Genomic DNA, 15,186 nt, shown 5'->3' on the forward strand with positions numbered 1-15,186 from the left:
TAAAGCACGCATATTTGGTATCCCCATGCACGGGAGAAGTGGAAGAATGTGAAATGCGATGAATTTTGTCCGTGGTCCATTTTGTGTGTGAAAAAGCTAGCATAAACTGACGCATTTGTTAAAAAAAAAAGGTAATTTTATTTTGTTCCATCTTATTCAAGAAACTTTCAGAAGAAAACTGGACTGTCTAAAAATATGATAAACCCCTTGAAGGAAACCTTGTGGGGTCTACTTGTGTGAATGAAGTCATTTATGGGGTGTTTCTAATGTTTCAGCAGCATTAGGCCCCCCAGAAAACAGTACGCGGTTATAAAATCAAATGCAAAATTCCTGGACCGAAAAGGCCAACAAGCCTCCTTTTATGCCAAGCCCTGGCACATGCCCGCACAGTGAATAAGGCACACATATTTGGTATCCCCATGCACGGGAGAAGTGGAAGAATGTGAAAGATTAATTTTGTCCGTGGTCCATATCGTGTGTGAAAAATGCTAGCATAAACTGGCGCAATTGCTAAATTCTTGAATTTTTTTCCAATTTTACCCACTTTAGAGAAAAAAAAAAAAATGATATATACTGACAAATGCCACTAAAACAAAGCCCTATCTGTCCTTTAAAAAGAGTGTAAAATTCAAAGATGAACTTTATTCACCTGCTGAGTTATAGTCATCTAAAGAAGCGCATAGCAAAATTGTGAAATTTGCTCTGGTCATTTAGCTGTAAAACAGCCTAGTCCTTAACCGGTTAAAGATTCACTTTAAGGCTACATGCACACAATGTGTATTTGCTGCGGAAAATACGTATCAAAACTGCAGGAAAATGCAGGAAATCGGAGGTAAAAAGTGCACCCAATCGTAAGTCTTTCAATGTGTTTTTTTGGAGCGTTTTTTGCATTTTGATATGTAAATCAGTGCGTTTTCATGCTGCAGGTTTTGGGGTGTTTTTCCATAAAACTAGTCAGATACAATTCGCAAGCGGAAACGCAAGATAAATTGACATGCTGCAGATTTTCAAATACGCACGGCAGGTAAATTTACATGCAGAAAAAAATGCAGCGTGTACATGAGATTTCCTGAAAAACCGCAGGTAATACACATCGTCTGAACTAAGCCTAACAGAATACTTCACTCTTCAATCCCATTTTACAATATTCCACAGTTTAAATCTACATCAAAGATAGGTAAGTGTAAAACTTTGCTTCACTTATCTTGTATGGATTTTATGTGATGTTTCAGACTAAGGCCACATGCACACGACCGTAGCCATGTGCAAGGCCGTGATTTTCGGGTCGGACGGCCGCGGAGTGTCCCACGCGGGCCGCACGCAAATCGCGGGCCGTGCACATGGCCGTGTGCATTAATTTCTATGAGCCTGGACCGCAAAACACGGCCATTATAAGACATGTCCGTTCTTTCTGCGGTCCAGTCTCCTGGGCCATGCACGGTCGTGTGCATAGGCCCATTGAAATGAATGGGGCCGCAATTCACCTGCCGCAAAAATACGCTCGTGTGCATGGGGCCTTAAAGATAAATTCAGAATTCTGCTAGATTCTTGTTATGAGAAAGCAGTAAATTGGGGGCGTATGTTCACAAGGAGCGTTTTCAGGTGTATTTCGGTGGGGTTTCACGCCTCGAAAAATGGCTGAAAAAACGGAAGCAGAACGCCTACAAACATCTGCCCATTGATTACAATGGGAAATACGGCGTTCTGTTCTGACGGGGCATTTTTTTACGCCTCGTTTTCAAATAACGGCACGTAAAAAGACGCCTGTGAAAAAGAAGTGCATGTCACTTCTTGGGACGTTTTTCATTGACTCTATAGAAAACAACGCGAGTGGCTTAAAAAACTTCTGAAAATCAGGAGCTGTTTTCCCTATGAAACAGCTCCGTATTTTCAGACGTTTTTGATTTTGTGTGTGCACATACCCTAAGAATGTTTAAAGAGGCTCTGTCACCAGATTCTCAAATCCCTATCTCCTATTGCATGTGATCGGCGCTGCAATGTAAATAACAGTAAAGTTTGTTGTTTTTTTAAAACGTTCATTTTTGGCTAAGTTATGAGCTATTTTATATATATGCAAATGAGGTTTGAAATGGACAATTGGGCGTTTTTTTCTCGTTATGTCCAACTGGGCGTGTATTGTGTTTTTAACTGGGCGTGTTTACGTGTATGATGCTGACCAATCAGTGACCAGTCAGCATCATACACTCCTCTACATTCATTTACACAGCAGTGATGTGCAGCCACATACACAGAGAGTAACGTTAATCAAGTGTCCTGATAATGAATACACATGATCATCCAGCCAGGACGTCATGTGTATTCAGAATCCTGACACTTCTGAATCTTTTCTGTGAGATTTCCAGCAAGTGAAACGAAATCTCGTTTACCTCCGTAATCTCACGAGATTTAGTTTCCCTTGCTAGAAATCTCAAAGAAAAGAGTCAGAAGTGTCAGGATTCTGAATACACATGACGTCCAGGCTAGATGGTCATGTGTATTCATTATCCGGACACTTGATTAATGTTAATCTCTGTTTATGTGGCTGCACATCGCTGTTGTGTAAATAAATGCAGAGGAGTGTATGACGCTGACTGGTCACTGATTGGTCAGAATCATACACGTAAACACGCCCAGTTAAAAACACAATACACGCCCAGTTGGACATAACGAAAAAAAAACGCCCAGTTGTCCATTTCAAACCTCAAGTGCATATATATATATATAAAATAGCTCATAACTTGGCCAAAAATGAACGTTTTAAAAAAAACAAAACGTTACTGTTATCTACATTGCAGCGCCGATCACATGCAATAGGAGATAGGGATTTGAGAATCTGGTGACAGAGCCTCTTTAACTATTTTTGAAAGCAGCTGTTTATATGAATGTAGAAAACAACGAGAAATAACTACAAAAACAGTAACGTTAAATATTTGAAAAGAAACTCTTTTTACAGTTTAACTTCTAAATTTTGTTCAAATAAACTTTAAAGGGGTTTTCCATATTGGACAATACCTTATTGTTATAAGAATCCCTTGACATTAAGCTGATCACAAAGTGTTCCCCTTGCTGGGAGCCCCAATGATCAGTTCTTATCTATGGGGAAACCTGGCGGTATGTGTGCAGTTTCCCTGCAGTGCCACCACAGGGGATATTAAGCATTACACAGTACCCAAACATATCAATTTGTCATCTGCGTAATGCAAGACAGGAAAGGTCCCCCAGAGCGAAAGACACTCTTTGTAACTGCTCTCTGCCCGAGAGAGGAGTCCCTAAACAATGGACCCCCTCTATTTACTCAGAATTCCCTAATAGTATATATGAAAATAGGTATTCTAAACTTGACAACTTCTTTAAAGTAAATATTTGAATACATTAAATATAATTTGCAGCAATATTTCTAAATTCACCCTATGTACTGTATTTGCTAGAATTATTATATATGTTGTAAAGTTATGAAGGCACGGGAATCTTACATGTCATTGATGCCATAGAACCTGGACTTAAATGTCACTGTTAAAACAATGCTTGGTCCTGATTTAATTAATTTTTTAAAAAGGAAAAATGTCTGGTAATAAGAAGTTTCATATTGTGATGAATTATTAGGTTAATTGAAAAAAAGAAAAACAGTCAAATATATAATACATAGCACTGATTGATATAATAGCTGCTTATAGGACATAAGACCTTTAGGATAGATAACTAATAAACTAATTTATTAACTGCTTATGTTTTCTCTTTTGTGACATGACATAATTTACGAATTGGTTCCAAAGGAAATGAGGTAAGTCTGAAATTTCATTACAGTGCAAACTATTTTTTCTTTCACTTATCATGTATGTACCCCAGGGCTGGATTAGCAGGAGGGTACATAGGGCACGTGCTCTGGGGCCTTCACCACCTTAGGCATCTAGGGGCCTACACCACGCACCCTTCCTAATGGTCTTTCGGTAAACCTATCCAGCCGAAAAGAGGTGAAGATGCATAATTTTGGCTCTCACTTTTGAAGTCTAAAGAAATGAATGGCTGTCTCCATAGTTCCCATAGACTTTACTGGAGAGGGCCATGTGCATATGCAGCCGCCTCTCCTATACTGTATGTGTGCAATAAGGGATCAGGTGGGGTCCAGGTCCCAATGCTGCAATGTGGGCCCCCAACAACCTTAATCGAATGTACTGATGTAGTTTAAGAGTAATGCGGTGAGGAGAATAGGATTACAATGGGTGGATTTAACGATGAATGCACATAATTTTAAGAGATTGAAATGATCTGAAAATGAATTTATAATATTATTATTATTATAATTATAATTATTATTATAATACTTGAGGATTTTTTACAGTAAGCTTCCAAAATGTTTTACACCAATTATGTTAGAAATATATAATAAATATATTCTACACTATTAGCAAATGATTGTATTTATATAACTTTGACTGTGATCCCAATTAATTTGTATCTTAATCAATATGGCTGCTCAGAAATAACATACATTAGGGGGTTCACCCTGGAGAAAGTAAAAAAAAAACACCAATTATCTATTTCCATGCATCCCACACTCCTTAACAATAAACACTTGGACAATCATTATACTCTTCTATGAGTGTGGGTCAGTCACAGCTTTAATTAAAATTGATATTTAAAAGGCACCCTGCCCCCACAGTAGTATACCGCCTATTTTTTTAAAGGTAATCAGTCAGATACATTAGTTACAGACAAACACACTGATTTGTAAGGTAGTTTTTGAGTATTTAGAACTTAGGCTGGGTTCACACGACCTATTTTCAGACGTAAACGAGACGTATTATGCCTCGATTTACGCCTGAAAATAGGGCTACAATACGTCGGCAAACATCTGCCCATTCATTTGAATGGGTTTGCCGACATACTGTGCCGACGACCTGTCATTTACGCGTCGTCGTTTGACAGCTGTCAAACGACGACGCGTAAATTGACTGCCTCGGCAAAGAAGTGCAGGACACTTCTTTGCAACGTAATTTCAGCCGTTCTTCATTGAAGTCAATGAAGAGCAGCTCAAGATTACGGGCGTCAAAGACGCCTCGCATAATGCGAGGAGGAGCTTTTACGTCTGAAACGAGGCAGCTGTTTTCTCCTGAAAACAGTCTGTCTTTTCAGACGTAAAAGCCACTTCTCGTGTGCACATACCCTTATACTTACGGCGCGTGCCCAGTATGAGTCCAAGTATATTCATAAATTCCCGCTCCCCCTGCCTCCCTCAACCCTCTAGCCACTGATTGACACTTTTCTCTATATGCACAGTAATAGCTTCAGCTGGAGGACAAATATCAGACCAATACGCTTTAAATATAACAAACATCACAGTAGTAAAAAGATAAAACAACAAAAACAGCCAAATTTATACGGGACTCAAGGTGGACAGCTTCCTCGAGGGGGATCCAGGAACAAGAGGACCTCCCACAAAAAGCCAGGCACCAATGACAGCTGGGGTGAGGCCACCTGACCCCACCTCTGCCAATACGTAAGAACCTATAGAAGAAAAAATGGTCAAAAACTAACCCAGACTTGATAAATAATAGAAATTCATTTTATTAACAAACAGATACACATACACTTAAAAATGAGTCATACAATGTATTAAAAGGCGTCAACCTATGCAGGATATATTTGTAATACCGTCAGGGTATGAATGATTGTACTGGGGACATATGGGGTAAGAACAAGTCAAAAATATGCTAGCTATGCCTTGCATGCAGTCATTGAACAGTGCAAGAAAAAAGTGCTATGTGCAATATATAGCGCTACTCTATGTATAGATCGCCACTTAAAGTGTATATGAATGTAACACACATGCAGGACATAGGCAACAAGTCATCCGGGTCATTAAAGCAGAATATGCGAACAGCCCCGGACGAAGGCATCCGCCGAAACCCGCGTCGGGTATTGGCGTCTCCTCCATGCGGGATTATGAACCTGGGTATGTACCGTTATTTAGTTAGACACTTGGTTTAATCACTACAGGGCTGTTTGGATATTCTGCTTTAATGACCCGGATGACTTGTTGCCTATGTCCTGCATGTGTGTTACATTCATATACACTTTAAGTGGCGATCTATACATAGAGTAGCGCTATATATTGCACATAGCACTTTTTTCTTGCACTGTTCAATGACTGCATGCAAGGCATAGCTAGCATATTTTTGACTTGTTCTTACCCCATATGTCCCCAGTACAATCATTCATACCCTGACGGTATTACAAATATATCCTGCATAGGTTGACGCCTTTTAATACATTGTATGACTCATTTTTAATTGTATGTGTATCTGTTTGTTAATAAAATGAATTTCTATTATTTATCACGTCTGGGTTCGTTTTTGACAATTTTTTCTTCTATAGGTTCTTCTGTATGGTATTTGTCAAAACACCAAGTTATACTTGGTTTACATATATGACTATTCTCAATGATATACAAATATAACCGTATCTCTTACATATTATTTGGTGGTACATACATCATACTATTGTTCGTTGAGATAGTCTACTAGTGCTTCATGTGTACAAATTTGTTGTCTCTGCCTACGCCTACGTGCCTACGCTTTTTCCACTGGCTCAACCCCAAGATGACAAACCTCTATAAAAAAGTGCACATTTTTATCAGGGTACCCTGAAAATACCATGTACTCGCTACAATCTCATTCATTAAATATTTTTTCTGATAATTTAACAGTGTTTTATTTTCTACGTGTTTCGTTTTCAATTGAAAAAAACAAAACTATATTGAACCTGCAGAGTATACTGACAAGCGGAGACAATTTTTGGGATACAACTGGTCAGGGTGAAATGTAAGACTTGATGTATGGTCATCTGCATACGTTTCGCAGTATTATTTCTATCCTAAAGCACAAAGAGTCGTATTTCCTGGGTATTACTCTGAGGGTAAAGACGGTGAAGTATTATAAAACTTAAGTGTGCAGGTCATGTATTTATTATCGTCATCAGCCTGTACAGAGTTTCTATGAAGCAGTATGCCTTATAGAATGAGGTGTAATATCTTGGGAGAGGGAAAGAACCACAGATAACAGGAGAGAGATGGAGATAGAGAGAATGAAATAGAGAACCAGGCGAAGAAGAGATCTGCTTGTCCGTGACCTAAAGCCAAGCAATAGACTCAGCAATCTAAGGAGCTGCCATCCCTCCCTGCCCCCAGCTAATCAGTCCAAGTAGAGGTATACATATGCAAGGCACAGTCTTACATGGTTGCAGTGAATAATGTGGCAGAGGGACTGGCACTAACTCACTAAGTGTTTACTAGGATGCCCTCTGGTTGGTGTATATTGCCTTGTATATCATGCTCAGGGAAAAGGAATCAGGGCACAGGGGGTAGAGTAACAGATTTGGCACTGTGACGTACTCTGGAATAGGAATTCAGAGGCTGACAGACGGGAAGAAGAAGAGAGAGGGGAGTCTCACACTGCAGCAAACGGTAAGGACGTCTTCTTCTCTTATTTCTTCACTTGCCAGAGATAAAGGGAGGGTTTATATAAGGCCCAGGTAGGATTATTTATAATGAGGCCTATTTAGTCTGCATTGAAGGGGCAGATTATGTGATGGTCTGTGCGGAGGTTTATAGCCACTATACAAAGGCATGAGAGAGTTTATGCATTTTACTATTTGCTTTTGATACTGAAAATAATTCTAATTTCAATATAGGAATGACATTAGGTGACACTAAACAATTATTTGTGGATGACTACGCTAGTACTAACAACACTAAACAAACGTATAGATATACCTAACATATAGAAAACTCATAAAGTTTCAGCCTGTAGACACTGATGCTGCATAGATCTGCATTTCACCACTGGGTCCAGGTAAAGTGGGTTCTATGCAGCAAAATATACCGTATATATCGGCGTACAAGACGACTTTCTACACCCTTAAAAAAATGTCAAAAGTGTGGGGTCGTCTTATATGCCGGATATTGTCGGATATTAGGGATGCACGTTGCAGCCGCACAGCTCAGTATAGTACACATGACTATGAGAGCGGGGCTGCGGCTGTGTAATTCAGCCACAGCCCCGCTCCTGAGTCCTGACATATGCGCGCGGGGTCAGCATCATGTGATGCGGCCGGCGCTGCACTAATGAGCGGCGGCACTGGAGACAGAACATGGCGGGCGCGCTACAAAGCACCCCCATGTTGTCTTCAGTGCCTGAACTGCCGCTCATTAGTGCAGCGCCGGCCGCATCTCCTCATGCTGACCGCGCGCGCACTTCCTGTCAGGAGCGGGGCAATGACTGTATTACACAGCCGCAGCCCCGCTCTATAACGCCGGAGATCAGAGAACCTCTCATCTCCGCCGTTATTCCCGTGAATGCTGCGATCACAGCTGACTGCAGCATTCAGGGGAAAGTGAGAAGGGGGGATGCCCCTGGATCGCGTCACAGGGAATTCCTGTGACGCGATCGAGGGCCATACCATATATGGTCAGACAGCCCAGGGTCTATTGACGGACCCCAGGGCTGTCTGACCATATCTCTTGTTGTTAGGATATACCCAAGTATGTCCTAACAACTGCCTGTGTGCTATCCGTCCACAGGCTAATGTACTGGCACATATCTGATATATGTCAGTACATTAAAGTTTAAAAATAAAGTAAAAACAAAGTATGGTTACATTTTAAAAAAAATACACCTTCACCTTTTTTACAATAAACATTAAAATAAGTCTCAATACATAAAATACACACATTCAGTAATGGCGCGGACAACAATGTTTTTGCATCATTTATGATGTGTACGCTGTAAAAAAATGAAATAAACACGGCTTTCATTCACTTATTAATGTGAGGCGCGAGGTGCGATGAATTTACCCTCCATGTTCCTCACATTAATAGTAATTAACCCCATCATGTACCTCGCCTATCTGCGCATGCGCGAGTTCAAAGAGACAGAGTCCTGGGTCCTGCCGCCGATGGCCATAGTGAAGCGCTCCTGCACGAAATGGTGAGTATATCTTAAATTCTATATTTTAAGGGTAAAAGTTGGGGGTCGTCTTATACGCCCAGTCGTCTTATACGCCGACATATACGGTAATCTATTAATATTGTTTTTAAAATGAATATATTATAATTTGGGTGTCAATATATGTGGATTGTAAATGATTGTAAATGTATTACCGCAAGCACAAATAGAACGAAGTATACACATACTGTAAAAGGCAGGTATTTAAACTTGTGACCCCATGGAAACAAGATAGGGCGGTAGGATGTTAAGGAATCTTCATCACCTCTTAGAAAGCAGATCTGTCAGTCATCTTTTTCTTTACTACATTACAACTTACTATGCATAATATTGGCAGTACTGCATCCTAGATAGCACTGCAGCTGGTGATACGGTTCTCTTCCCTTCATTGTATAGAAAGAATATACCATCCTGCAGAGCCGTAGTTAGGCTTTCATTCATCCTGGGCAAAGCTTCAGCTCAATGCCCTAACCCTGCATCAAAATACCCCGGTTAAGGCAGATTGGCTTGTTGGTGCTCACCTGGCACCCAGCACCCATGGCTCATAGGATACATAGAATATTGCAGTCACCAAGAAGTTCTGTGACCATAAAAAAGCTCAAGACTGCAGACCTAATGCATTTATGCAGGTCACAATATTCTGAGGGGACTTCTAATATTATTTATAATTTATAGTAGGGGGGAATATTATTCCTTATAAAATAGAACTCAGAGGCTGCAGAACCTCTTTTTTTTACGGGCGCTTCTTGTACTTGATTGAGTGATATAAATGACCTCATTCTTTTCCAAAACAAAGTCTATAGCATCTAAGTTGTATATAAGGTTGTTTTGCACACTGTAGCTGCTAAAGAACCTCTTTTTCGTAGACGGTACTACATATCAGTCAATCAGTGGTGACACATGAGAAGAGATCTGCATAGAACTGCATCTCCAAAAAGAGATAAGCAATGCCTATGTAGCGCCACGAATCCATTGATGTGTATTATATGTAGATATCATCTATATAAGTTAAGTAACTTTGTAAATACATATCATTACTTATCTTCTACTGATCCTCATTTACAGCATGTCTGAGCAGCAGTCAAAATTTTTATGGTTTCTACAGTAACAGTCAACAGTTGTCGACAGTCCCCAACAGCTTAGCTCAGTCCCTTAGAGCAATGCTCTGTGCTGTACTGCATTCTGGGAGAATTGTTTTTTCCTCTTTCAAATTATATTACAGTGCCTATGTGAATGTAAGGCTATGTTCACACGGAGTATTTTGACGAGTTTTTTGACGCGGAAACCGCGTCGCAAAGCTCGGCAAAAACAGCCCGAAAATGCCTCCCATTGATTTCAATGGGAGGCGTCGGCGTCTTTTTCCCACGAGCGGTAAAACTGCCTCGTGGGAAAAAGAAGCGACATGCCCTATCTTCGGGCGTTTCCGCCTCTGACCTCCCATTGACTTCAATGGGAGGCAGAGAAAGCGTATTTCGTGGTGTTTTATGCCCGCGGCGCTCAATGGCCGCGGGCGAAAAATGCAGTGAAAAACTCAGCAAAAATCGGCGTGCAGGGAGAGGAAAATCTGCCTCAAACTTCCAAACTGAATTTTGAGGCAGATATTCCTCCTGCAAAATACTCCGTGTGAACATAGCCTTAGACTTTCCACAGAGCAGATCACTAGAGCAATTTCTTTTAAGATACTGAACAAGCAAGGGATACTGATTCATGTGAGCAGTACTGGGGGAGAGTGGGCTAAACTACATGTTGTTTCTCTGGATCTAATACAAGATAAAGCAATTTAGTTGCCAATTCTCTCTCAACTTTTAAGAAAATTAAATCTATAGGCAGACTGTAAAGTTAGAACTTCACTATGACTTTTTGGTTATACGACAGTTGCGGTAAAATCCATGACCTGTGGGGAGAAATTCAAGGTTCAATTATAACAATTTCAAAAATTCCAACCATGTAAGAATTTTGGAAATTCTCACACAACTTTTTCTCCCTAAGGATATGTTCACACAGGGAGGCTACACTGCTTAAAAGCACACAGCGTATCCGCCCTGCGAGCCGCAGGGAATTCCGTCCGAAAAACCGCACCAAATTGTGGTGCAGTTTTTCGGCCGGAATGTCCGCTGCGGAAATCTGCACATAAAAAAAAGTTTCATACTTACGTAGCCATGGCGAAGCATCCCTCTGCTGTCCTACAGCCCGACCTCCTGGGATGACGATGACGTTTCATCCCATGTGACCGCTGCAGCCTGTGATTGGCTGCTGCGGTCACATGGGATGAAATGTCATCCCAGGTGGCCGGCCTGAATGAAGAAGCACAGAATTCAAGGTAAGTATAAGATATTTTTTTTCCGATTTGTAATTTTTGTGGCGAAATCGCAGCTTTTCTGGCGCAAAGTCGTAACGTCTGCGCTTTGTAGCGGGTTTTACCTCCCCATTGAATTCCATGGGTAAAACCTGCAACAAAGAAGCAGCGAGTACACAAATACAATTGACATGCTGCAGATGAAAAAAACGCACCGCAGGTAAATTTCTGAGCGTTTTTTTCCACTCAGATTTGTTCAAATTTCATCCACTTTCCTGCTACTGTATTATGCTGCGGATTTTCCATAACAAAATCTGTTGCTGAAAATCAGCAGTATTTACGCTACATGTGAAATTATCCATAGAGGTTGAGGTGATTACACATTGAGGTTGTGCAATGGTTGCGGTAACCTGTGATTTTACGGTGACTGATGCGTGAAAATTTGCAGAAGAGCCTGAGCCTAGTAGGTGAATGTATACTTTACATCTGGAACTTTTGTCCTAAATTTTAATTCTGATGTGCAGGGTTGCTAACCTCCACTTCAGAAATTTCTGGACAATGTAGCTAAAATTCACGGACAGACCAACATTTTTAAGAACACCTTACAAAATCATTGCCTGTGCACTGTGCAGTGTTCTAGAAGTAACTCACCAATCACAGCTCCGCCTGTAGCTTTCCCACGCTAACTTAGGTGATGTTTTCTCTGATTAGAGTGGTTCACTTTCCCTTTTTTTCTCCATCCGGCCCAGACCACTGTGACGACTTATTCCAGCCACGACTTGTCTCTGCAGAATTTGACACACAGCCATGTTGGTTTCTCGCTTTTCCAGCACTCTCCTCACCTATACCCCATCCACTATACCAGGGGTCTCAAGCACGCGGCCCGCGGGGCACCGTAGCTCCCTCGGCAAAAGGAGAGGGCAGGCCGAAGGAGGAGTGCGCCGGCGTTCCTTCATGACGTCCCAGAGCACAGCTTATGCTAGCGCTCTTCTCCGGAACTCCGACTAGGGAAGCCCCTGACATCTCTCTCTATATATGGACAGTGATGTAAGAAGCAGAGATGGAGTCCCAGGCCGAGAGCTAGTAGCGCTCTGTCCGGGATTCCGGCTATGGGGCTTGCCCCTGACATCACTGTCCATAAATGGACAAAGATGTCAGGAGCAGAGCTGAAGTCCCGGGCAGAGCGCTATTAGCCAATTATTATAGTAATGCGTATTATTATAGTAATGTAGTAGTGTTTTGCAGGAGGAAAATCTGCCTCAAAATTCCAAACGCCTGCCTGCACGCCGATTTTCGCAGCGTTTTTTGTGGCGTTTTTCACCCGCGACCATTGAGCGCCGCGGGCATAAAACGCTGCGAAATACGCTTTCTCTGCCTCCAATTGATGTCAATGGGAGGTCAGAGGCATAAACGCCTGGAGATAGGGTATGTCCCTTCTCTTTTCCGCGAGCCAGTTTTCTCGCGAGCCGCATTTGCGGCCGTTTTTTGGTGTGTTTTGCGGCTGGGTTTCCGCGTCAAAAAACTCTGTGTGAACTCCCCCTTATAGTAATGTAGTATTATTATAGTAATGTAGTATAGTTATAGTGGTTCGAATAACTAATTGATTAACAATATTTCGTATTGTATCAAATCTAAAAGTAATGCGGCCCATCAACTTCACATTTTTTCTATGTGCTGCCCATTTACCCGGCCCAGTTTGAGACCCCTGCCCTAAACAAACTCGTAATCCAGTGATCCAGATGGTAATAATGATCCCTCAGTGCACGACACAATAAAAGTGCCATATCAGTAATCGTGCCCCCTTTGTGCCCCCTGTAGATAGCGCCACTCAGCCCATCCTTGTAGATAGCGCCACAAACCACCCACTTGTGGATAGCGCAACACAGCCCACCCTTGTGGATAGCGCCACACAGCCCCCCTTGTGCATAGCACCACACAGCCACCCTTGTAGATAGCACCACACACAGCCCCCCTTGTAGATAGCGCCATGCAGCGCCCCCTTGTGGATAGCACCTCACACAACCCCCCCTTGTAGATAGCGCCACACAGTCCCCCCTTGTAGATAGTGCCACACACAGCCCCCCTTCCCTTGTAAATAGCGCCGCACAGCCCCCCATTGCCATGTAAATAGCACCGCACAGCTCCTCCCTTCCCTTGTAAATAGCGCCGCACAGCCACCCTTCCCTTGTAAATAGCGTCCCACAGCCCCGCTTCCCCTGAAAATAGCGCCCCCTGTCCTTTACCCCCTCCTCTTCCCTTGTACTTAGTGCAAACAGAGTGGAGAGCAGTAGCCTACTGCTACCACGCTCCGCTCTGCCTGACGTGACCCACCGTCAGGAGGAGGTGGTGATGCGGCGAAGTGGCGGAGGATCAGTTTTGACTGGGGTCGGTGACGGCACAGGAGTGGACCAGTCCAGTCACCTGACCTCAGGTCAGGTGACAGGTCAGGTGACTGGACTGGTCCACTCCCGGCACCGACTTCACTTGGTAGCGGCCGGCCTGCATAATTTCAGATTCCGTAGATGTCAGCGGAATTTGAAAATATGCCCGGCCACGGCCTACTATTTCTTTGTACTGCGCATGTACATTTTGGCGCATGCACAATGCAAAGTTCTGGGATACTGCAGGAAAATCCTGGACGGTGCTTTTTTTCTGCCGGACGCTAATGACGGCAGAAAAAAACACCCATTTATGTGGACTGTCCGTAAATTTATGGACAGTTGGCAACCCTGGTGATGTGAGCAATATCTAATTTCTGTAGACATGTAAAGTAAAGCTTTACATGTGATTATCAGCAGCATGTTTGTGATATAATTTTTTTCTTAATATTACTTTTTTTTGTTTTACAAATTTTTCAGTTGTTTTAAGGAGTACAATCTAGAAAATCGGTGCCTACATAAAAACTGTAAACAAGAAGGCTAAGTAATGTTTGTGAGCAATTTTATAATTTTATTTTTTTTCTACTTTCTATTAAGTAAGCTGAGTGCAAGAGGGTGTACTGTTTAAATAGACGGTTGCTTTGATTGGTGCATTAATGCATTAACATCAAGATCGTATAATTACCATATATATATAACCCAGTACTTGATAAATTCATGTGTCACTGAGCTGGGCTGGGCAGTTGTGAGGTTTGATTTTTGGTGACTATATATGTTTATCAAAGGTGGAGCTTCACAATAATAACAGTGTTTATGGAGTAATAGTTAATTTTCGGATGCTTTATATTCTCTATGTAATGTGTGCCTGATGAGCACAGATGGTTTCATTAAAAATTGAAGTAAGAATAGACTGCCAAATATAGTAAGGTACTATTGTCCTTATCATTTCTTGCTTCATTAACAGGGATTTGTGCAAAAAAACAACAACTGATTACATCATGTTATCCTTGTAAGAAGTTGGATGCCACACCTGCATTGCTTATTGACTTTGTACACCTTCTCAGCCAAGTTTTTTTTAATACTCCTCCTACTCCATTATATCTGTTCCCTTCTTCCTAGATTAGCAAAAAGTAGGGAACAGATGGACGAGAGTATGACTGTAGGATCAGACTACACAGAGTTAATTTGTTGTCTGTTACCATGGAGAAACTTAGATCTAAATAGCAGTTGTAGACAAAAAACAGTAGGACATTTTAATCAAGAATATTTGCAAAGTTGCTTCATTTTTAATTTTAGATACATTGGCACAATAAACATGACAATGTTTTTTCAAATCAACCACTGATCATCAAGCAGGTAGTAGATCCCTCATATATGAATAAAGTGATACAAATAGGATCCCTTCATGATGTCATCTATTATTACATATTTGTCACAGTGAGTTGTTCATAGTCTTTAAACGAATCAAGCTATTAGTGTTGAATTATTTTAGAAACTAAGTTTCCCCAAC

The 15,186-nt window shown here is 41.6% G+C and overlaps 1 protein-coding gene across 1 annotated transcript in view; it reads left to right on the forward strand.

The window, feature by feature from the left end:
- The window catches only part of LOC142741879 (uncharacterized), a 114,864-nt gene that overhangs the window by 8,715 nt on the left and 90,963 nt on the right, over positions 1–15,186 (forward strand). Inside the window, exon 4 of the mRNA XM_075851201.1 lies at positions 7,364–7,462. Coding sequence (XP_075707316.1) covers positions 7,364–7,462 — 99 coding nt within the window. The remainder of the gene's footprint in view (positions 1–7,363; positions 7,463–15,186) is intronic.

This window comes from Rhinoderma darwinii, chromosome 2, assembly GCF_050947455.1.
Source record: "Rhinoderma darwinii isolate aRhiDar2 chromosome 2, aRhiDar2.hap1, whole genome shotgun sequence".
Classification (NCBI taxonomy): Eukaryota; Metazoa; Chordata; class Amphibia; order Anura; family Rhinodermatidae; genus Rhinoderma; species Rhinoderma darwinii.